This window comes from Poecile atricapillus, chromosome 24, assembly GCF_030490865.1.
Source record: "Poecile atricapillus isolate bPoeAtr1 chromosome 24, bPoeAtr1.hap1, whole genome shotgun sequence".
NCBI lineage: Eukaryota > Metazoa > Chordata > Aves > Passeriformes > Paridae > Poecile > Poecile atricapillus.
In genome coordinates, this window is record NC_081272.1 from 3,164,654 (window position 1) to 3,185,876 (window position 21,223).

The 21,223-nt window shown below is 50.7% G+C and overlaps 1 protein-coding gene across 2 annotated transcripts; it reads left to right on the forward strand.

Moving 5' to 3' along the window:
- The first annotated feature begins 347 nt into the window (after window positions 1-347).
- On the forward strand, window positions 348-20,838 carry STK40 (serine/threonine kinase 40). 2 transcript variants are annotated; one of them, XM_058856243.1, is made up of 12 exons: window positions 348-455; window positions 6,152-6,264; window positions 8,179-8,298; window positions 9,305-9,390; window positions 9,863-10,006; window positions 11,173-11,400; window positions 11,917-11,969; window positions 14,795-14,910; window positions 18,950-19,094; window positions 19,385-19,504; window positions 19,769-19,853; window positions 20,490-20,838. In XM_058856243.1, exons 3-12 carry the CDS (start codon window positions 8,187-8,189, stop codon window positions 20,706-20,708), a joined length of 1,308 nt encoding a protein of 435 aa, XP_058712226.1. In that variant the 5' UTR covers window positions 348-455; window positions 6,152-6,264; window positions 8,179-8,186; the 3' UTR covers window positions 20,709-20,838. The 2 variants fall into 2 exon arrangements, with proteins under 2 accessions (XP_058712226.1, XP_058712225.1); XM_058856242.1 differs by lacking the exon at window positions 6,152-6,264 and having other exon boundaries at window positions 388-455.
- The last annotated feature ends 385 nt before the right edge of the window (window positions 20,839-21,223 follow it).

Sequence of the window (21,223 nt, forward strand, 5' to 3'; positions counted from 1 at the left end):
GTACACAACCCGGGGTATCCAGTCTGGGGGTCCCAGTGCGGCTGGGCGGGGCTCTGTGGGCGGAGCCGTCTGGACAAGCCCCGCCCCCTGGCCAATCACGGCGCGTTCGAGTCTCCCGCGTGCTCACCAACCCTCCGGGCTCCTGGGCCCGACCTGGGCCAATCAGCGACGGGTTCATCGCACCACAGCCAATCAGCCTCCTCTGCTTGCTTCCCTCTCAGCTGCGCGCCCCAACCAATCAGAGCCCGCTCCAAAACCTGGTCCGGCCCCTCCTCTCTCCTCCAATCACCGCCCGCGCTGTCGCCGCCGCCCAATCAGCGCAGCCGTGTCCCCGTCCCGCCGGCGGCCGGCAGGGGGCGGGCTGGCGGTGGGGGGCGGTGGCGGCGCGTCACTTCCGGTGTCAGGCGGCCGCCGGAGCGGGGAGAGGCCGGGCCGGGCCGGGCCCGGGGCCATGGGTGAGTGAGGGGTGGGAGAGAGCGGTGGGAGCCGGGGCTGAGCCGTGGGTGCGCGAGGGGTGAGAGAGAGCGGGGGGAACCGGGGCCGGGCCAGGGGAGCCCCCCAGGTGCCGGCGGCTCGGCGGGGGTTTGGCCGCCCGGCTCGGCTGGGTGCTGCCGGCGCTCTCCGGGCTGGGGGGCTAGGTTTGAAAAGGCCCCTTGGTACATCGCTTGTTCGTCTCTTTCTGCCCGGCAGCAGCTCGGGGGGCTGGACGCTGCTGCCAGCACGGGAGCAGGTCTGGGGGGCCGAAGGAGGCACAGCCCGTGACTAGGGCTGGTTTTGCCTCCAGTCTGGGCAGGAACCCTTGAATTTAGACTTTTGGGACCTCTGTACCGAGGAGGAGCTTCGTGTGCTTCAGCAGTGAGTAGGTGAGGGTTGTGCCTCTGAGTGAGGGTGAGTAACAGCAGGTGTCGGATTCAGGGACGGACCCCGCCCTGCACTCCCGTGGGAGCTTACTCGAGGGTCTCAGGGGGCTGGGGCACCTCCCACCCCCAGAGCCGGGTGCTGTCCCTCTCTGGTCGTAGCCTTTGTGAGCCTGCTGCCTCTGCAGAACTGAGGGTGTGAAAGGTCTCACTGCTGGGGGGACCCCAGGGGACGGCATCTCTGCCCAATGACACGGCGGGTCTAGGGTTCCTCATGTGTCCATCCAGATGCTCCCTTCTGCCCAGGCTGTGCTGAAATGTGCTGCACCAGTGCTGGGGATTCAGTTCTTTGCTAGTTTAGAGCCTTCATGTATGGGCTTAACATCTACTGGTATGAACAGGTTTGCTGAGGGTCTCAGGCTGCAATCTCATGTCCAGAGGGAGCGGGAGAAGTCAGAGCAGAGGCCATTGCCTGATGTGGTGGGGCTGAGCCTCCACCCCTCTGTGGGACAGCCAGCTTCTCTGAGGCAGCAGGGACACAGTGGGACACAGGTGAGGTGCCTGGCACACAGGTGAGGTGTGACCTGAGGGACAACCCAGGAGCGCTCATCTGCTGGCATGGAGCCCTGGGCCAGCAGCAGGCAGGATTCAGGACATATTTCCCTGTTGCTGGAGGGCTTGTGCTGCATCATTTGATTGTTTCTCTGTGGTATCCATACTGAGGGTTTGATCACATAATTGTGTTCCTTAAAAGCAAAGTTCAGCTGGGCTGTGACCTTCAGGATGTTACAGAGCTTGGAACAGGCAAGGGAAGCCTCATAGGCAACAAGCTGTGCTGTGATTCAACACAGAAAACACATTGACCTGTTGGAGTGAGTCCAGAGGAGGCACCAAGTGGATGAGAGAGCTGGAACACTTCTGCTATGAGAGAAGTCAGGTTGTTCAGCCTGGAGAAGAGAGCCTTCAGGGTGACATAACTGCCCCTTCCAGTACCTGCATGGGCTACAAGAAGGATGGACAGAGACTAAATAGTCTCAAGTGACAGGGCAAGGGAGAAAGGCTTTACACTGACAGAGGGCAAGGTTAAATGGAATTTTAGGGAGAAATTCTTCTCTGGGGGGGTGGGGAGGCCCTGGCACATGTTACCTAGAGAAACTGTGGCTGCCTCATCCCTGGAAACATTCCAGGCCAAGTTGGACGAGGCTTGGAGCAACCTGGGACAGTAAAAAGTCTCTCTGCCCATGGCAGGAGGGTGGAAGAGTATTTAAGGTCCTTGCCAACCCAAACTATGCTGTGACTATGAATAGGGACTGCCCTGGGGATTGTGCCTGAGCTGCTCACTGAGCTCAGGGGTGTGTTACTTGTGCAGAGGCTCAGGTGCTCTGGGCAGGTACAGTGTGTGTCTCCTTCCTGCCTGGGAGCTCCAGCTGGGAGCTCTTGCTGGACAGAGTAGGTTTGATGTGTCTGTGTTAATTTTCTGTATGAAACAGGTTATTTTGGTTAGTATTTTTTTGTGACTGTGCAGTTTCTGTCAGCATGTTGTCACACTGTAGGCCTGGTAGTGTGTGCAGGTAACTTCAACACGTTTGTCTCCAGGTAGGGCCAGGTGAGTCACCACTGTGAGAAACTGGAGCCACACCTCACTGGGAAGTGTCAGCACGTGTGTGGGTCACACTGCACTCTGTGCACAGAGAGGTCCTGCTGCAGGGGCTTATGGCATATTGATAGTGTCAGAAGCAATAAATGAGAAATAAAACCTTGTAATACAGCCCAACCCTCACCCCTGGTGGGGTTTGGAAGCTGAGCCTGACTGCAGGCACAGACTGGGTCAGGGACTTGTGTACTGGGACAGCAGTGCAGCCTCAAGTGCTGCAGCTGCGTTTCCAGGCTCCTGCTGTAACGGTGTTGAGCTGGAATGGGGATTTTTCCTGGTGGATGTGGCCTGTGCTTTGGCACAAAAGGGTTAAGCTGAGGTTGGTGTTTATGTAACCAAAGAGGGAACTCCCAGAGATGAGTCCTTGGCTATCTCATGTGTTGATGCATCAGAAGGGCTTGAAGAAAGCCTGGCTTGTTGCTTGTGCCATAATTACGCACCGGAACCCTGTGCTTCAGAGTTTCCCTGGCTGCCGGGGGGGCAGGTGGGATGGAATTTGCTTTCCCTGATGTGTGACTTGGTCTGTGGAAGCCGTTTTTGTCCCTGAAGAGCTGGAGACTGACCTCAGCTGGATGTGGGTGGAGGTAAGGTGTGCTGGGCTTCTGTAGGGGCTCCCAGGTGCTGGCTGTGCCTTGTTCATGTGCCCAGGATTCAGCTGATCTGAAGGCTGGGCTAAGGAAGGAGGATCTCTAGTGGGATGGTTTAGCAAAGGCTGCCAGAGGTATTCCTGTCTCCCAGCTTGTAGAGCTCAGTGAGTCCAGACTTCCCTGGGTGCCTTCTGTCCCAGCCCCTTGTGCTGTGCTGGTGCCCCAGGATTCTTCCTACTCCTGTGGGCAGAGAAACTCTGCTCCTGGTTTTTAAACTTCTTGCTTAGGGAAGAAGTTGAATGAGTCTCCACTCGATTCCAAGAACTCTGTGACTCAGGGCTCCGTTTCGGGAGCAGGCTTCCCTTCCTGGAACGGCAGCGCAGTGGAACACAGGCTGGACTGAGTCATCCAGTGGGCTTTTTTTATATCTATATTATCGCCTCTCTTAGAGAGCGGTTCAACTCCCAGAGCCTTCAGTAATGTTAACATTCCTGCAGAGGGAATCTCCCCTGTGCTGTGCAGAGGGAGAGGAGTGGAGCCCATCCTGATGCCCCTGCTCCTTCTCCCCACATGCCCATGTGAGATGATGAGCAAGGAGCCAGGGAAGGGCTGAGGCTTCCCCTGTGCATTCCACGTTATCTTTAGGGATGATGTCGGGAAGGCTGAATTGGCTGCAGGAGGAGGGACAGTGCAGATAGGATGGCTGCTGGTTTGGCGCTGAAGAACAAAACAAAAGTCCTGTGACTGAAACTTTGAAGGACACTATGTCCAGAAAGTAACTTTCCCCTGATTAAGGGTCATTTAAATATTAAAATGCACATCAGCTTAATGAAGTACAGTACATGTTACCACACATGACTCTCTTGCTCAATTTTCCCCCTAGATCATGCTGTGTGTGGTGTGGGAGGAAGAGGACAAGGGTGGGCTGTAGATGAGGGGGGCAGAAATTTTGCCTGGTGAGGAGGAAAAGCTGAAAAGCTCTTGGAGACATTTGGTGGGTGACTCTCCTTTCCCTGCTCCCAGGGTGGGATGATGTCTTCTTGGTGCACTTCTGGTCTCTGATGACCAACTGGGACACAAGGGGTGTGTTTTTGACCAAATTTCATACACTTACTGCAACAGCCTGCTTTCCTTGGGATCTGCCCTGCAAACATTCCCTTTAATCCCCCAGCCAGTGACTCCTCCGCAGGCCTGCCTGATCCAAACTCCGCCTGTTCTCAGGGAAACTTTTCCAATGAGAACCGAGGCTCTGTCCCTGGGAGTGCTGATGACTCGGGTCTGAGCTGTTCCTGGCCGGGTTTGCCCGGGAAGGAGTGAGGCAACACTGGGATAGTTGCTCCTTGCAGTGACACCGACCTGCTGGTGCTCCATGTGAGAAGCTGGGCTGTGCTCCAGCTTTTACCCATTTAATGTTTTCCTCATGGAGGTTTTTATGTCGTATCCAACACAGGTTCCCACGAGACAAGACAGGCTTAAAGTGACCTTGGATTAACCATCCCTGGTAAATACTGCCCACTGTGGTACTTGGGTGGGTAAAGGTACAGCCTGATGCTGTTCATGTGATTCCAGATTCCATTTTTTGGTTCATTTTTGCAAACATGAAGGCTGCACAGAGAGGGACAAAGACCTGTGGAGCAGCTCTCCAGCTTCATCCCCAATGCTTTTGGCTTCAGGAGTGAATGCTGGGCAGAAATGCTGCTGCAGTGAGTGGCAGGATGTCTCCCATCTGTGGGCTCCAGAGGCAGGTCCCTGGAATGGTGTGAGCTCCTTGAAGGAGCATCTTATCAGCAGTGCTGAACTTCCACCAGGTGTTCTTGGGCTCTGTCACCTGCTGCTGGTTCCCAGCTCATCCACTGACTTATCCACAGTCAGCTCATCACAGCAGTGGAGTCAAGCACTTTTGGGGTTCCCAGTTCTCACACAAGAAGTATAACCACCACTGAGCTTGTGTTGTGCCCTTGGTGCAAGATGAACCCCCCCAAAAGTGCGTTGGGGGCTGGATCAACTGCTCTGGAGCCATGAGTGCTCTCTGTGCTTCTGAGTAATCCTGCTCATGCCCCAAAGATACCTTTTCCAGCCCCAGCTCTGAGCTGTGGTTGCTGGACTACAGGACCTGCTTGTTCCTTATTCTGGGATGAAAAGGACAGTTTCCTCATCTCATGTTTTCCATTTGTGCTACAGCAGGCACTGGGACATGCAGTAATTCAGGAATTAAACAATTTCCTTAAGCTACATAATTTAAAAACATTACATGTAGGTCTCCAAATTAATTGATGCATAATTCTATTAAAGCCATAACTAGCACAGTGAGAGGCTTTGGACTGGCTTCTCCAGTGAGATGTTTGATTCATTCCATGTGCCACATCAAAATTAAGTATAAATTTCTGTATAAAAAACTGTAAAGTTTTTAAAAATATAAGAAACTGTGCTGGACTTGTAACTTTGTCTGTGTGAGGGACCTTTTTTGTTCCAATGGCAGGACAAGGGAGGAGGGTGGTTTGATTCAGTTTAGTTTTGGGGAGAGGGGATGCATCTGTCCACAAAGAGGTGGGACTTTCCAGTTCTTAAGACTGAAAAGAAAAAAAAATCATTTTAACATCATCAGGATCAGTCTTGAGAGAGAGCCTCCTACAGATCTGCAAGGAACCAGGACAAACCCATGTTTAAAACACTCCATCCCAGGGACAGTGATATCAGATACTGGTCTGACTCGAGCTCTGTTAACTCCTATCATGATAAAAAGCTGCTGGTGGTGGCATGGAGTCTCTTGGTGCTCAGTTGGGTGTGTTTGAGATGCTGTTGGGCATCCCAGGCAGGTGCTACATTACAGGGGTTAAAGTGGAGCCTGTGTTTGTCCCTGCTCCAAGGGCCTGTCCTACATCACTTTGGAGATGGGTGACATCGGAGTTTGTCCTGCAGGGCCCGAACTTCCAGAGCCCTTTTATTGCCCAAACAGAGATGTTTTGGGCTGTAAAGGTTCAGTGCATCCTGTATTTTCATATTCAGAATAATCCAGAACTGCAGCACCAAGTGTATCTCATTTCCCATTACAGAGTCCTTGACCTTTTGCCCATCCAGCCTTCTCCAAGGTGATGACTCCTGCCTCCTGAGACGTTGGAAAACCTAGTTTGGAAGAAGAGTAACAATACAGTTGATGCTGAACTACGTGAGTCCTTGTTTTGATTACAGTAACTCCATTGCACCAGCAAGCCTATCCAGCCCAGATTGCACAATGGGTTTACCTCAGAGTTCCTGTGCAGGGGGTTTCTCCAGTGGAAATGTTACTCACATGTTTCCAGTAAAGGTAGTGATGTACAAGGAGAGGAGGAGTTTATAACGATGTTGAGTCAGGGATGCAGAATGAGCAGAGCAAGGAGCATGTGGGGGTCAGAACCGTGTCCTGTTCAGCTTGCTGGGATGGTGACACTGCTCTGTGTGTCTCCACACCATGTGGAGGTGTGAAGGTGCTGGGAGTCAGGAGTGCAGGGATGCAAAGTCTGCTGCAAGACTTCTCCCTTTATCTCCTGGCTAGTGCTGGTCCTAGACAGGTGCTGCTGGATGAATCAATGCAGTGAGATCAGCCTGTGTCCACAGAAATGGTGGGACTCCCAGAGGGTGAACTTCACTCACAGGGAGGTGATTTATCAATCTCTTATGTGGTGAAACACCCGGGATCTTCTAAAACAAGTATTTACAACCCAAAAAATATTTTCCCCTGTCTTAGTAACCTCTTAGGGAAGAACTCCTGGGATTGGGTTTGAGTAAGGAAATGGAGCTGTGCTTGATTCCTCTTCTCACCTACCCCCCAAAATATCTTTTAAAAAGTGAGACCACAGACACTGAATGCGTAGATGTTTGTGAAAGTCTTTGAAGATATTTTCCAAAAGCTAGAGATGAAGAGGAAGTGTACTGTGAGCAAAGATTCCATTGGCTGGAGCTGATGGAGGTGGAGAGCTCGGACCACACCCAGCAGCTCACCTGAGAGATGCTTTTCCAGCTAAACTGAAACGAGACTCTTCTTTAGAGAAGGAAGTGTTTTGCTCATAAACTGTGAATTTATTTGGTTCTTTAGGTCTTGGCTGTGCAAATTCTCTTGAGATTTTTAAGCAGCAGAAAATGGATGTTGGAAATCAGACTTTCTGCACTACCTGAATAAGGAGGAGGTAGTTGAGGTTTTAGTTGTTGGTGCTGAATAGTGGTGATGTGTGGACCTTGAATAAATTCCTGGATGTAAACAATGAGATTCACATTTAATAGATCAAATGGGTTTTTGAACCACAGTGGTCGTGCAGGCATATACATGTGTTGTCACCAGTGTTGCGTTGTCCATTGGAGCATTTAGTAAGTTAGTTCTAAAAACAGCATTGATTCCTGCACATAGAGGCTCAGGTGACATGTGCTGGACTTCAAATTCCAGCTGCACTGAATGTAGGTAGATGGAGATGTAATAAGGTCAGAGCCTAACAAGGTACAAAGAGAGGGGACTTTTTTCAAGGCTAAAAATACATTTTTGTCTGAACTGACTCTCACAATAACTATTGTGCTTGTTTTCTATGCCCTTGTTGGGAAAGGTGAAAGATACTAATTTTTGTGGTCAGTTTTGTGCATTCTTGGCTGTTTGAGGAGCAGACTAGAGCCTCTGAGGGACTCAGTGGGTGGCTGTGATGCCTCATGTGGATCCTCTGTGGAGGAACTCCCAAAAGGCTGCAGCAGCAGCAGACACGCATACACAGGGCTAACTTGGGCATCTTCTTTCAGAGCTTTTGGAATATGTTAATTTGCAAACTTGTTTTTGCTGTAAAACAAGCTTTAATTATCTTGACTTGTTCCCACTATGTCTCTCAAACAACTGTTGTAGGAAATGTTGCCCTGAATTAGGAGGCTGATTTATGCCTTGAGAACTGCTCTGAGTCTGCAGCCCACCCCTGGTCTGTCAGCAGGGAGCCAGGGCTGTGTGTAGACACACAAGTAGGCAGAGCCACCAGTGCATCCGTAGGTGAGAGCCTTCCAGCAGAAATTAGGGATAACAGGAGAAAATAACTCAGTGGCTCATCAGATGTGATCTCTCTTCTCTTTCAAGAGCCAAGGATGAAGCGGCGTGCATCGGACAGAGGAGCTGGGGAAACATCCGCTAAGGCAAAGGCTCTGTGCACGGGGATTTCGGGGAATAACGCCAAAAGAGCAGGTCCTTTCATCCTGGGTAAGCAGGGAGGGGGCTCTGCAGTTGGCAGGGTGGCTGCTGGTGCTGCTGGTGGCAAAATTGAAAATAAAAGGCACTGTGAAATGAGGGGAAGCAGGTGTGTAACTCGGTGTCTTACCTGAGAGTGCAGGTTACTGGATGTGCAGAGCAGCAGCCTGGGAGCTCCTGCAGCTGGCCAAGCTGAGGAGACGTGGGATGCCAATGCCGCAAAGCAGGCAGGGCTTGGGAGAGAAATATGGGATCTTGATTTTACCCCCCTTGAGTTTTTTGGTTGGTTTTTTTTAATTATTTTTTTTTAACTCCATTCTTAAGCTTTATTGAAGACCAAATTCATTCATTCATTCAAATTTTTGATTAGAGCTCTGGGGAGGTGTTTGACCCTGCTGACCTGGAATGTATTGTCACATCAGCACGGGGCCAACTTAATAATTCACTAGTGGTCACTCGAAGTGGTATATACCAAGGCAAGGCCGCTCTGCCAGCTCTGGAGAGTTGCTAGAATAGTTGTTGGTTCAGAATGGCTTATATAAACTGTCAAAAATTATAGACTTCACATTGGAAACCAATGGATAATCAATTGGAGCTGACTGATTTAAAGTGAGGAGTGGAGGCTGTATGTTAACCTGTAATCTGGGCTAATTTGGACACCCCTGAGCCATCCGTACAGAGCTGTGTTCCCAGGTGTGGCAGTAACAGTTGCCATGGGTGTTGCTGTGAATGTAAGAGCTGTGTGGTTCAGGCATGCAGAAATTAGGATTTCTGCAAACAGCTGGGCCATGTGTGGGCTTTGATAAATGTTTCTCCAGAGAACAAATGAAACATTATCCCAAAAGGTTTCAGAGTTCAAGACCTTTTTATTTTTGGCTTTAGATTTGTGAAAATGCACTCAAGCGCCTGCAAAAAAGGGAACTTGGTGAAAGCAAATTTAACTGGTGACAGCTGATGTAATCCGGGTTAGTCACTGCTGCTGGAGGGAAAACAAGTCTGTTTCTGCTTTGTGCTGTAGGTCCACGTTTAGGTAACTCCCCTGTGCCAAGTATTGTTCAGTGTTTGGCAAGAAAGGATGGGACAGATGACTTTTATCAGCTCAAGGTAAGCAAACTGCAGGCTCCCAGACCTTCAGGGCTCTCCAGCTCTTGTGCAGAAACACTTGGGCAGGGAGTGAGTGGTGTGGGCTGAACCAGTGCAGTGGGACACAGTTCCTGCAGCTCCCCCTTGGCAGGGCAGTGCTTCTAGGCACAGATCTGTGTCCGGATCAGCCCTGAGATGAGGCTTCTGCTGCTGTGCTGCTCTCCCAGAGTCCTTGGAACTGTACCTCAATGGGGCAGCTCCAGGAGGGAAAAAGCACCTGGGATGTTTGCAAACAGCCACCTTTCCACATTAATGAAGCTGCTGCTGTCCATTCTGCATGGATGGTGCTGACTTCAGACAGGCCTGTGGCAAGGACACAACCATCAGAGCAGTTCCACCAGCTGTTAAACACATGGGAATGCCAAAACTGAGAGAGGGCTGGGGCATTTGTGTGCCTCTGGGAACTGTAAAGACATTTTCCCTTTTCCTGAAGATTCTCACTTTAGAAGAAAGAGGTGATAAAGGAATAGAAACCCAGGAGGAGCGACAGGGCAAGATGCTGCTGCACACGGAGTATTCTCTTCTTTCCCTGCTCCACAACCAGGAAGGAGTGGTCCATCATCACGGGCTCTTCCAGGTACACCTGGTCACCATCCAGGCTGGGGCAATGCCAGGGACTGCTGATGGATTGAGCTGCTTTTGTTTAATGTACAGTTCGTGCTGACCCTGCTCTTGTGTGTCCAAGTTGCAGCACTCTGAGGTTAACTACTGCTGCTTCAAACAGGAGCTCTGGAGAGTACAGCAGGATTTTGAGAAATGTGAGAGCATTCACCAATGGGACAGGCACTCAGCACTCCCCCTTCAAACAGAACAGCAGCTATTTCATTGGCAAATTAATTAGCACCTTTTAGAATTAAATTTGTGCTTTCTGGTCTCTGTACTGTTTATAACTTTTAAGAGGGGACAAATAGCCAAGAAACTGTTTTAGCAAGTTAAACCAGTCACTGTGCTGGTCAACTTTTGTGTGAGTGGGTTGTGTTGCTGTTGGTGCCTTTAGGGCTGTTCACTGATGTGAGGGGCTGATGGCAATTACTGCTTTGGGTGTTGGTATTGTCTGATTTGCCGGTTACATTTTGCCAACACACTTTTCACTTGAGACCATCTGTACTAAATCTTAAATAAGCCAAATGTCCAGCTCAGCTGTGTCTTGTTTACTGTCATGGAAGAACTGTTAATTGTGCCTTGAGGTTTTTGTTCTTCATATGAACCGTGTGTTGGGTCCCTCTATTCCCAAAGGATTCTCCACTGCAGAGCTGTCCTGGGTTCAGCTTAAGGTGTCTGTGTGCATAAAGAGCATTAGAGCTGATATGCACACAGAGCCACACAGCAGAGACTTCCTCTGCCTTCTGCACTCTTCCTCCTCAGAAAAGTTCTTCCCAGTGAAGGTGGGGAGACCCTGGCACAGATTGCCCAGAGAAGCTGTGGCTGCCCCATCCCTGGAATTGTTCAAGGCCAGGTTGGACAGGATTTGGAGTAATCTGGAATAGTGCAAAGTGTCCCTGCCCATTTCAGGGGATGGAGTGAGATGAGCTTTAAGTTTCCTCCAAGCCAGTCTGGGATTCTGTGATTCATTAAGTAGAGCTCCTGTATCTTTTTGAAGTCCTGCCTTGGGACAAAGGCCAAGCACTGCATTTGCTCATTTTGAGATCACTCCCCAGTTATCCAGTTATTTATTCTGCCAGGCTCTGTGCATGTGGCCTGGAGCTTCCCTGAGGGGTTGCTGCTGTGTTTGCCTCCCTGCAGGACCGAGCTTGTGAAATCATAGAAGATCTTGAAGCCAACAGGATGGTCAGAAAGATGAAGAAGCGCATTTGCCTGGTGTTGGACTGTCTCTGTGCTCACGATTTCAGTGACAAAACAGCAGATCTGATCAATCTGCAGCATTATGTCATTAAAGAGAAGAGACTCAGCGAGCGGGAGACCGTGGTGATATTTTATGACGTGGTACGAGTGGTAGAAGCATTACACAAGGTGAGAGCTTGGAAAGAGTGCTTCTTTCCAGTGCTGGGAGGCAGAGTTTTCCCACATTAGAATAGCAGATGCTTCAAAACTTCCTGGGGCAGACAGTGGCCAGGTTACAGGGCTAGAAACTATTGTAATAAAAGTGGATTCTGCTGATGTTTGACTCGTTCCCCTGTGACACAGAAGACATGTCCTGCCTTGGCACAGCAGTGCAGCATGGGTCTGGTAAAGGAATGCTTATCAGATTGCTCTGACTAAACCTGGATACTTCAGTTTCAGGTCTCTTAGGTACACTAAGTCTGTCTTTGTGTTCAAATTAGCAAATGTGCTTGTTCTGTCCTGATCACAATCAAAAGTGAAGGGCACAAAGTACTCAGGTTGGAACCTGACCTGAAACCTTGACCTGGGTTATTTCAGGGAGTGCAGATGCCATGATTTCTTTTTAGTGCTATTATGCAAGTATGAAATTTATACTTCTACAACAAACAGACTTTTGCTTATGTAATACTTCTGTACTTTTTGCAGAAAAATATTGTGCACAGAGACTTGAAACTAGGAAACATGGTGCTAAACAAAAGGTAAGTGTGCTGGAGAGCTGCTGGCCTGTCAGTAGTCTTGTTTCTTCCTTGAAGCAGATTTCTAATACAAACACAGATAAAGGCAGCACTTGTTGAGTGCTCTGGTGCTGGAGGGTGAGGGAAGGGGAAGCAGGCTGTGCAAAAACACAAATCCAGTTCAAAGTTATATAAATTAATCTCAAAAAATTTAGCCCTGCCTAGGTAGTTCACTTTCCCCGCCAGCTTAGTGGCCATTTGTCAGGTCTTCTTTTTGAATTCAACTGCTGAAAACTGAATTTTATAGTAATTTAGTAACCTGCAGGAGAAGTACTGATTTAATAGATATTAAAAAGAACCAAAAAAATATGATGGTTGGTTCTGTTCCCATCATTCACCCTCCATCATGCTAAAGGCATTCCCAGCCCTGCTGGCTGTCCTACAATCACAGCAGTGTTAGATCTGACTGCTGCACTGCTGTATTTTTACTAGCAGTGAAATATTGACTTATCTAAACAAAAGCACTTCTGTCCAGTATGTATAAGCACTTCTGTCCAGTATGTATTTGTGTATGAAATGGCTCCCTTGTTCCATTGCTGGTTTGACAGGAGCCTCTGGAGCCTGGCAGGTGCTGGATACTGGTGCAGACCCAGAGGGATCAGCCCAGAGAGGGACAGGAGCTCAGGGCAGGGGGTGGTGGCCTGGCTCTGCTTGGTGACTCTTTGGAGCTGCTCAGTGCCTTGGGGTCTGTGTTCTTTAGCTGGAAGCCTAGTTCAGCTCAGATCCTCTGTTCTCTCCTCCAAGATTATATTACTGACTAAATATTTTGCACTAACTTGAAGAATGAGTGGAATTCATCCTTTTCACACTGTCTGGGTTTCTGTGGAATGAATAAAAAGCGGGAAGGCTGGAGTTCTGCAGGCTTTGAGTCTACAAAGCTTGCAGGTTTGCTGGGCTCACAGCTTGCTGCTTTCTCCTTCCTAACACTGAAAGGAAAGGGATTTTATCCACAGAGCTTGAACTTCTTGGTTCCCCCCCCCCCCCCCCACACAGCAGCTGCTGCTTCTTAGGGCCACCTCTAAGTTGTTTCAAGTTGTTTCTGTAGAGCTGCTGTAGGATAAATCTCTTCTTCTTGCTGCTTTGATTCTCGTCCTTGCTGGAAGAGGCAGACAAAGGCTGGTGCTTTAAAGGATCCATGAACTTCCCTTTTCTGGGCACTGAGTGCAGGGGAGCACCCCACCGATGGGGCTACAGCCAGGGCCCCACTAGCAGGAAGAGGTATTTGAAACTTTGAACATACTTGCCAGAATCACTCTTTGTGTTACAACTCTGCTTTTGCTTTTTACTCAGCCTTGGTGAGGAAAAGCTGCAGCCTGTGCAGCAGTGAGTCACAGGGAAGGGTGGGAGAAGCGTAAGAGTGATCTCCATGGAGAGGAGCAGCCAGCAGGGCTGAGTAGAACCGTTTGTTCTGTTCCAGCCCTGCTCACAAAGAGCCAGGTGCCTTCTCAGGGCAGGGAATAAAGGTAACAAGGTGGCACTGCAAGGGCCTGGCAGGCACGTCCCACCTGGAGCTCCCACAGACATTAAAGCCTCTCAAGTTACCCCATTAGCCAGTGCAGGAAGAGTAGGGTGCTTGCAGATTAGATCAAATTTCAGGGACTAAACAGAACCAAGCAACCCTGAACATTTTAGTGTCCTATAGAACACTTAGTCTTTTAAATCTTTAACAAATCCTGCAGCTTGTTATTCAGCCAGGAAAGTCTCCTGACAGTTGAAGCTAACACTTCTTAAACACAAGTCTGTCTGTTTTAATAATCAGCTCTCCATGGCCAACCCACACTTAGTTGTATTTCATTTGTCTGTGAGACTGGCTGGAAATGTTTCTTGGTTATTGTGACTGGCTTAATCCATTCACTCAGGCTCTAGTTGTGAAATACTTTTCAAGAAATCTTCCAGACAGTGTTTTTGTACTCGCACCTTTACATTATAAGTTAAAATCCAAATTATCTGAATGACAGGGAAGATTAATGGAACAATAGTTTTGTAATTAGCTCACTTGCACTGGAAAAAAATGTTAATGGGAGCTGGCAGTACCATAGGGAAGTAGGGGTGAGCTAATGAAGAAATTTTGTGTACCTGCAGCTCTCCCATTTCTGTGTGAGGTTTTTGGGTGTCAATCAGGCTTTGTGTAGTGCACACCTGTGTGTGGAGAGCAGTCCTGTGGATCAAGTAGAACTGCCACGTGGCTGCTGTGTGGGAATCTTGAGTGACACAGACGTGGTTGTGCTGAGTCTGATCACAACTCCTGTAGCTCCTCTGGTGATTGTAAACGCACAGTGCTCGGGGGCCAGGCACGGGGCAGCTTCCACAGGGTGTTTTCCCTTAGCTCCCAGAAAATGCTGTGTGGAGAAGATGTCAGCAGTTACAATAAACCACAGCTCTGTTGACACTCATGCCCTCCAGTGGTCAGGCAGCAGCTGGGGCAGATCCTGCAGCTCTGGTGCTGCAGGCTGGGATGCTCCTGGGAGATTGGCCAAGGCACCAGTGTGGCTGCAATATGAGCCAGGTTCACCCTGTGCTTACAGCCATGCCAATACAGGCCACCCAGGCATTGTCACAGACCCTTTTACTTGCCCCTGTGAGTGCCTTGCAAGCCATGCTAGCAGGCATGGAATCCCTCCCCTTTGGGATGGAATTAATTTTACAGCTCTGTATGTCTTCTCTCAGCACTTCAAGCTTCCTAGAGAGTCCCACAGGCACAGTCCGTGTTCTGGAGTCAACTTGCTGTCTGTGCTGCGTGGCCTGTGCAGGATGGCCTTTGTTCCCTGACACCTTGTGCTTCTCCCCAGGACTCACCGGATCACCATCACCAACTTCTGCCTGGGGAAGCACCTGGTGAGTGAGGATGACCTACTGAAGGACCAGCGTGGAAGCCCTGCCTACATCAGCCCAGACGTGCTCAGCGGTAGGAATTCTCCTCGACACTCATGGCATTCATTTGTGCCTCCTGACGATAAATAAAACCACCTTTGTGTTCCTGTATGTACTTTCATGAGAGCCTCTTAATTAAGGTCCAGTTAGGAAACTTGGTCTGGTTTTCCAGCTGGGAAAGTTGGAAGGAAGGAGTGAGCCTGACTTTTTTCTTAAGGCCTGTCTGAACTTCAAAGCTAATTCAAATCTGGCTTTTCCCAAATGAGTCTGACTGCAGACAACACGTTCTGTTTCCAGTGTCTGAATTCAGTTCCTGAGGCTTCCCTTAAGCTGCAGGTAAAACCCTGGGCCCAAGGGGCAGCCAGTCCAAATCCCACCAGGATGTCCAGAGTGTTCCAGTGCTTTAAGAGCACAGTTCCTCCAGCTGCTGCTACTTACAGGAGAGAACTAGTGACCTTCTGGGCAGCTTCTGGACCAACAGAGAAGAGTTACTTAAAATTAAAGGAATGATGACATCAGGCCAGAGCAGTCTGGGCTGGATCCCCTTCCAGCAGCCTGGCCTGTGACTTGTCTCCAGCAGAAGCTTTGAGCAGAGTCTGGCTCTAGCACAGAGCAGCTTTCCCTGGTGTCCTACCTTTAACTGTTGCCAGTGCATGGGACCTTCGGGAACAGCTGTGCTTTCTGTCCAGTTGCTTCAGGAGGTTTCTCTCCATGAGGTCTCATCTCTGCTCTGTTCATAAGTCTATGGGACCAAATGGAATCTGTCCCAGGGTGATGAGGGAGCTGGCAGATGAGCTTTTGAAGCCTCTCTCCATCATTTACCAACTGTCCTGGCTCACTGGTGAGGTTCCAGATGACTGGAAGCTGGCTAATATGACCCCCACTCACAAAAAGGGTGGGAAGGAGGATGCTGGTAATTACTGGCCAGTCAGCCTGACCTCCGTACCTGGTAAGGTGATGGAGCAGTTTATACTGAGTGTCATCACACAGCACATACAGGATGGCCAGGGTATCAGATCCAGCCAGCATGGGTTTAGCAGGGGGCAGGCTGTGTTTGACCAACCTGATCTCCTTTTATGACCAGGTAACTGCTTGGTGGCTGAAGGAGAGGCTGTGGATGTTGTCTGTTTGGACTTCAGCAAGACCTTTGACACTGTCTCCCACAGCACACTCCTGGAAAAGCTGGCAGCCCAGGCTTGGACAGGAGCACTCTTTGCTGGGTTAAGAGAATGGTTATGAACAGTGCTGAATCCAGCTGGCAGCCAGTCACCAGTGGTGTCGCTCAGGGGTCTGTACTGGGGCCAGTTCTGTTAAATATTTTTATTGATGACATGGATGAGGGTATTATGTCTACCATGAGTAAATTTGCAGATGACACTAAGCTGGGAGCATGTGTCCATCTGTTGGATGGTATGAGGGCCTGTAGAGAGACCTGGAACAGTTGGATAGATGGGCAGAATCCAATAAGATGAAGTTAACAAGTCCAAGTGCCGAGCCCTGCATTTTGGCCACAACAACCCCTGCAATGTTATAGGCTGGGGGACAGTGTGGCTGGACAGTGCCCAGGCAGAAAGGGACCTGGGGCTACTGGTGACAGGTGCTGAACATGAGCCAGCAGTGTGCCCTGGTGGCCAAGAAGGCCAACGGCATCCTGGCCTGGATCAGGAATAGTGTAGCCAGCAGGAGCAGAGAGATCATTCTTCCCCTGTACTTAGCACTGGTGAGGCCACACCTCAAGTGCTGTGTCCAGTTCTGGCCCCTCAGTTTAGGAAGGACGTTGAGACTCTTGAGCGTGTCCAGAGGAGGCAATGAGGCTGGTGAGGGGCTTGGAACACAAGCCCCGTGAGGAACGACTGAGGGAGTTGGGGTTGTTTAGCCTGGAGAAAAGGAGACTCAGAAGTGGCCTTATCATTCTCTTTAACCTCCTGAAAGGTGGTTGTGGTCAAGTGGGGGTTGGTCTCTTTCTCCAGGCAGCAGCTGACAGAACAAGAGGACACAGTCTCAAGCTGCACCAAGGAAAGTATAAGTTGGATATTAGGAAAAAGTTTTTTATGGAAAAAGTGATAAAGTACTGGAATGGTCTGCCCCAGGAGGTGGTGGAGTCACCATCACTGGTGAGTTTATAAAAGACTGGATGTGGCACTTGGTGCCATGGTCTAGTTGAGGTGTTAGGGCTGGGTTGGACTCGATCTTGAAGGTCTCTTCCAACCTGGTCATTCTGTGCTCCTGTACCAGCTTTTCAGCAGGCAGGGATGGTCCTGGTTGTCAGTGTAGTGACCCAGGCATTATTTGGGGGGTTTTTTCTTCTCATGCAGGTGAGCCAGATGATTGTTGAAGTGTGCACGTACAGGTGGGACTGTGCATACAAAGCCCCTCCCTCTTGTAGATCCAGATATTGGGCATTAACATGAGTTACTTGTTCCAAGCAGCTGTACTGCAGAAATGCCCTCAGAGGGAGCCAGTCCTGGAAGATCCAGCTCTAGTGGACTCCCCTCAGGAGGTTTTTTGCCAGGTTTGCAGGCAGAAGCTGTAAATGTAGCTGAGCTCTTCCATCATGATCTGCCAGGCAGATTTGAGGCACTTCCCTCCTGGCCAGGAAGGGAGCAAAGGCAAGCGAGGAGGTGGATCCTGGGGTTTTTGCAAGCCTTTCCTGTTCTGCAGGATATCCTGAGGCCTTTGTGACCAGATGGATGATAGAAGCCAACTGCTCTGCAGGCGCTTGGAGCAGCTGTGGCTTAAGTGGATGAAGGAGTCTACGGGGAGTTGCTCCTTACTGCTCCTTACCCAGGCCTCCAGGGTAGATCTACTTCTTCTCATGTCTCTTCTAAGGGCTCTCTTGTGGTGTAACTGGCCATGGGGCACTGAACAGGCTGTCTTGGCTGATCTCTAACAGCTGAGACTGTTTTACACCCTGCAAGGTGCAGCCTTAGCTCAGGACTCTCCTGCTCTGTCCAGCCTGGCTCTCGCTGCCATTGTGCTGCACCCCAGATCCAGTGTCTCCCAACAACCCTTCCTGTGGGGCCCATCCTGTGCTCTCCAAAACGCTCTCCCAAAATTCCTCAGTCTGCAGTTCCCAGTATCAAGGGGGAAGTTACTTGAGGATATTCCAGGCGTTACCACCACCTTCAGGCTTGGCACATCCCTCTGTATTGCCGATGCTCCTGAGCAGGGGGAATCTGGAATGCCCGAGGAATTAATCATTGTTGTGGGTCTCCAGGAGAAACTGTCTCTGCTGAGGGATGGCTGCTGAAATGTCACAGCAGGAAAAGTTGGAGGAGGAGGGAGAGGTGCCTTTTTCTGAACATATAAAGCAAAGAATAATTAGTACAAATACCAAATGCTGCAGCAGTGACTCACTGTGTGAGTCAGAGGAAGTCTCTCCCTGAGTCCTGTAGGCTGCTGTAGCACTGGGGTTTGATTTTGTGACCCTGTCCATGCTGCTGAGTGCTGATTATTGTGACCAAAGGGGTTTAGAAGCAGCATTTCCATGAAGTGAATCCTGGGGCTGCAGCAGCCTTGGGTTAGGGTTTATCTAGTGTCTTTGTCTAAATGTCTTTGTAAGGAAAGCACCTTCCTTCACACTCTGTGGCTTTACATCTGGCTTCAGTGGCTGTGTGCTACATCCATCCCACAGAGTCCCTTCTCCATGGGCTCAGCTTTATCTTTCCTAGGCTTCTTTCCTGCCTCCTTCTGCCCTCTGCTCCCTCTTCCTTGAATTCCCTCTCCCTTGGCACAGACTTGCAAGCTGGGTGGCTCTGTGCAAGGGACACTGACCCAGGAACTCCAGCACAGCAGTTCCAACTACCTGATGCCCTTGGTTCACAGCAGGGATAATCCTGCTCCATAGGGAACAGGAGGACAGTTGTGTGGAGATGGACAATTTACTAATTCGCAGAATATGCGGCTTGGAAAGTTTTGGTGTCATGTTATGGGAAGTCTCAAGTGTTTTGGTTAATGCTTAGAAAAAGGGTCCCATGTGGGGGTTGCTCAACACCTCTGCTGTGGGAGGTGAGGGGGGTTACCAAGGCTGTGCTTTCCAGCGTTTTCAGGCTGTGTGTGCCCTCTCCCCACAGGCCGGCCATACCGTGGGAAGCCCAGCGACATGTGGGCCTTGGGGGTGGTGCTCTTCACCATGCTCTACGGCCAGTTCCCCTTCTATGACAGCATACCTCAGGAGCTCTTCCGCAAAATCAAGGCTGCTGAGTACACCATCCCTGAGTGAGTACAGCCTGCCCTTCCTACCTGGCCATGGGGGGGCTCACTGGGCCTTACTGGGACAGCTGGATCTGGAGGAGCTCCTCTCAGCACGCCAAGAGTCACAGCAGTACTGACAACAGGCTGTGTGCAGTAGACACCAGGAAGCAGGAGTAGGGCTGGGACAGCTTGTGGGGAAGGTGAGGCAGGCTCAGAGCAGTGGTGGCTCCTGTAGCTCCTGGCCTGTGCTCCCAGCATGTCCATCCTGCCACCACTCTGCCCACCCCAGGCTCACCACGTGCTGTCTCTCCCAGGGATGGCCGGGTCTCGGAAAACACTGTGTGCTTGATCCGGAAACTGCTGGTCCTGGACCCACAGCAGCGGCTGACGGCTTCTGAAGTGCTGGATTCCCTCAGCTCCATCATAGCGTCCTGGTATGTGCAAGGGGAGAGACAGGACACGCTGTCTCTGGCCACAGGCTATGTTGTTCCAGCTGTGGCTGGCTCACCTCACCAGAGGAGGGTCTGGGAACTGCAGTAAGCCTTTAAATCCCATGTGTCCACCACTTTGTGCTGATGGATACAGCTGGAGAGGCCTGTGCAAATGCTTACAGCAGGCATAGCCATCCCAGTGGGATCACCCTGGGGCTGGGTGAGCCAGTGCCATGCTCTGGATCCCAATGCTGTGCTCTCCTCCAGGCAGTCCATGTCCTCGCTGAGTGGCCCTTTGCAGGTGGTGCCAGACATAGATGACCAAGTGGCTAATCCTGAAAACCCCCAGGAGGTAGGTTTCCCTGCTTTCCACAGAACTGCTTTTCTGTGCCGGTCTATCTGTAATGGCACCTGTTGCGTCCCCAAGCTGGGAAGGGGAGGGCGGGGAGGACGCAGCTGAGTCCCTCATGTTGTGGAATGGAAGGAAAGGCCAATACTGCTGGGACCAGGAGGCACAATCCAGCTGGCTGAGCTGCCAGGAAGTGAGCTAAGCCCTGGAGCTGATGAGAGCAGCTCACTCCGCTCCCAGCAGCGCTCATTCCCTCACACACAGCTGGGAATGCTGGGAGGAGGCAGCAGTGTTGGATCTGGCTCCCAGTGAGCTCTGCCATGGGAGCAAACATCCTGTTTACCTGCCAGTATGTTTCATGCTAGAAGTGGTGGCCATGGCCTGGCTGCCCAGGGACAGCCATGCAGGATCTCTGGTGGTGCCACAGGGACGGGGCTCAGGCAGCTGCAGCCTCAGTGCTGCCAGGGTTGGGATGAGCCATGTCAGGACAGAGCGGCTGTGGTGGCCAGAGCTGTGTCCTGGTGGCACTGCCAGCTCACGAGGAGTCTTGCCTGCATGCTCAGCATCCCTTTCCTGCGTTAGGATCCCAGTTATCCCGTGGGGCTGCCAGGCGCACCTCTGACAAGTTGGTCTCTGCAGGTGAAGGTGACAGAGGAGTGTTCCCAGTATGAGTTTGAGAACTACATGAGGCAGCAGCTGCTCTTGGCTGAGGAGAAGAACACCTTGCATGAGGCCAAGAGCTTCCTGCAGAAGCGGCAGTTTGGGAACATCCCGCCGGTGCGGCGCCTGGGCCACGATGCGCAGCCCATGAACCCTTTGGATGCGGCCATCCTGGCCCAGAGGTACCTCCGGAAGTAGGTTCCCATGCCCCAAGAGCACGAGCACCACCCTGCAGTCTGCCCTCACCTCACCTGCTCCAGCCTACAGCAATACCAGTGTCCCACGACGGGGAATAATGTAGCAATCCCAAGCTCTGTCCGGGGACACGCACTCACACCCGCTCCAGAGGGAGAAGACTTTTGGAAAAGCTAGTTTTGGAAGCAGCAACCTCTTGGCATCTTCTGGAATCTGTTTTTTAAAATCGAAGCCTAGATGACTAATCTGCTTTTAATCATGACTGTAATCTACCTCTCTTGTCTTTTTAACCATGCTGTTCTCTGGATCGAGCAAAGCCCGTGAGAAAGGAGACTTCCAAGGGTGAAGCTGCTGGCACACAGAGCCCTGGCTGTGCAGCGCGGAGCTGGCCCGTGGCGCCCACTCCGTGTGGTTTGAATAAGCTTGGATTTATCAGGGTTTCTCGAAAGGCAGAATTTCTTGAAACCTCCCACTTCCCTTCATCTGCATCAAATCTGTTTCTGTCCTTGCATGCCTGG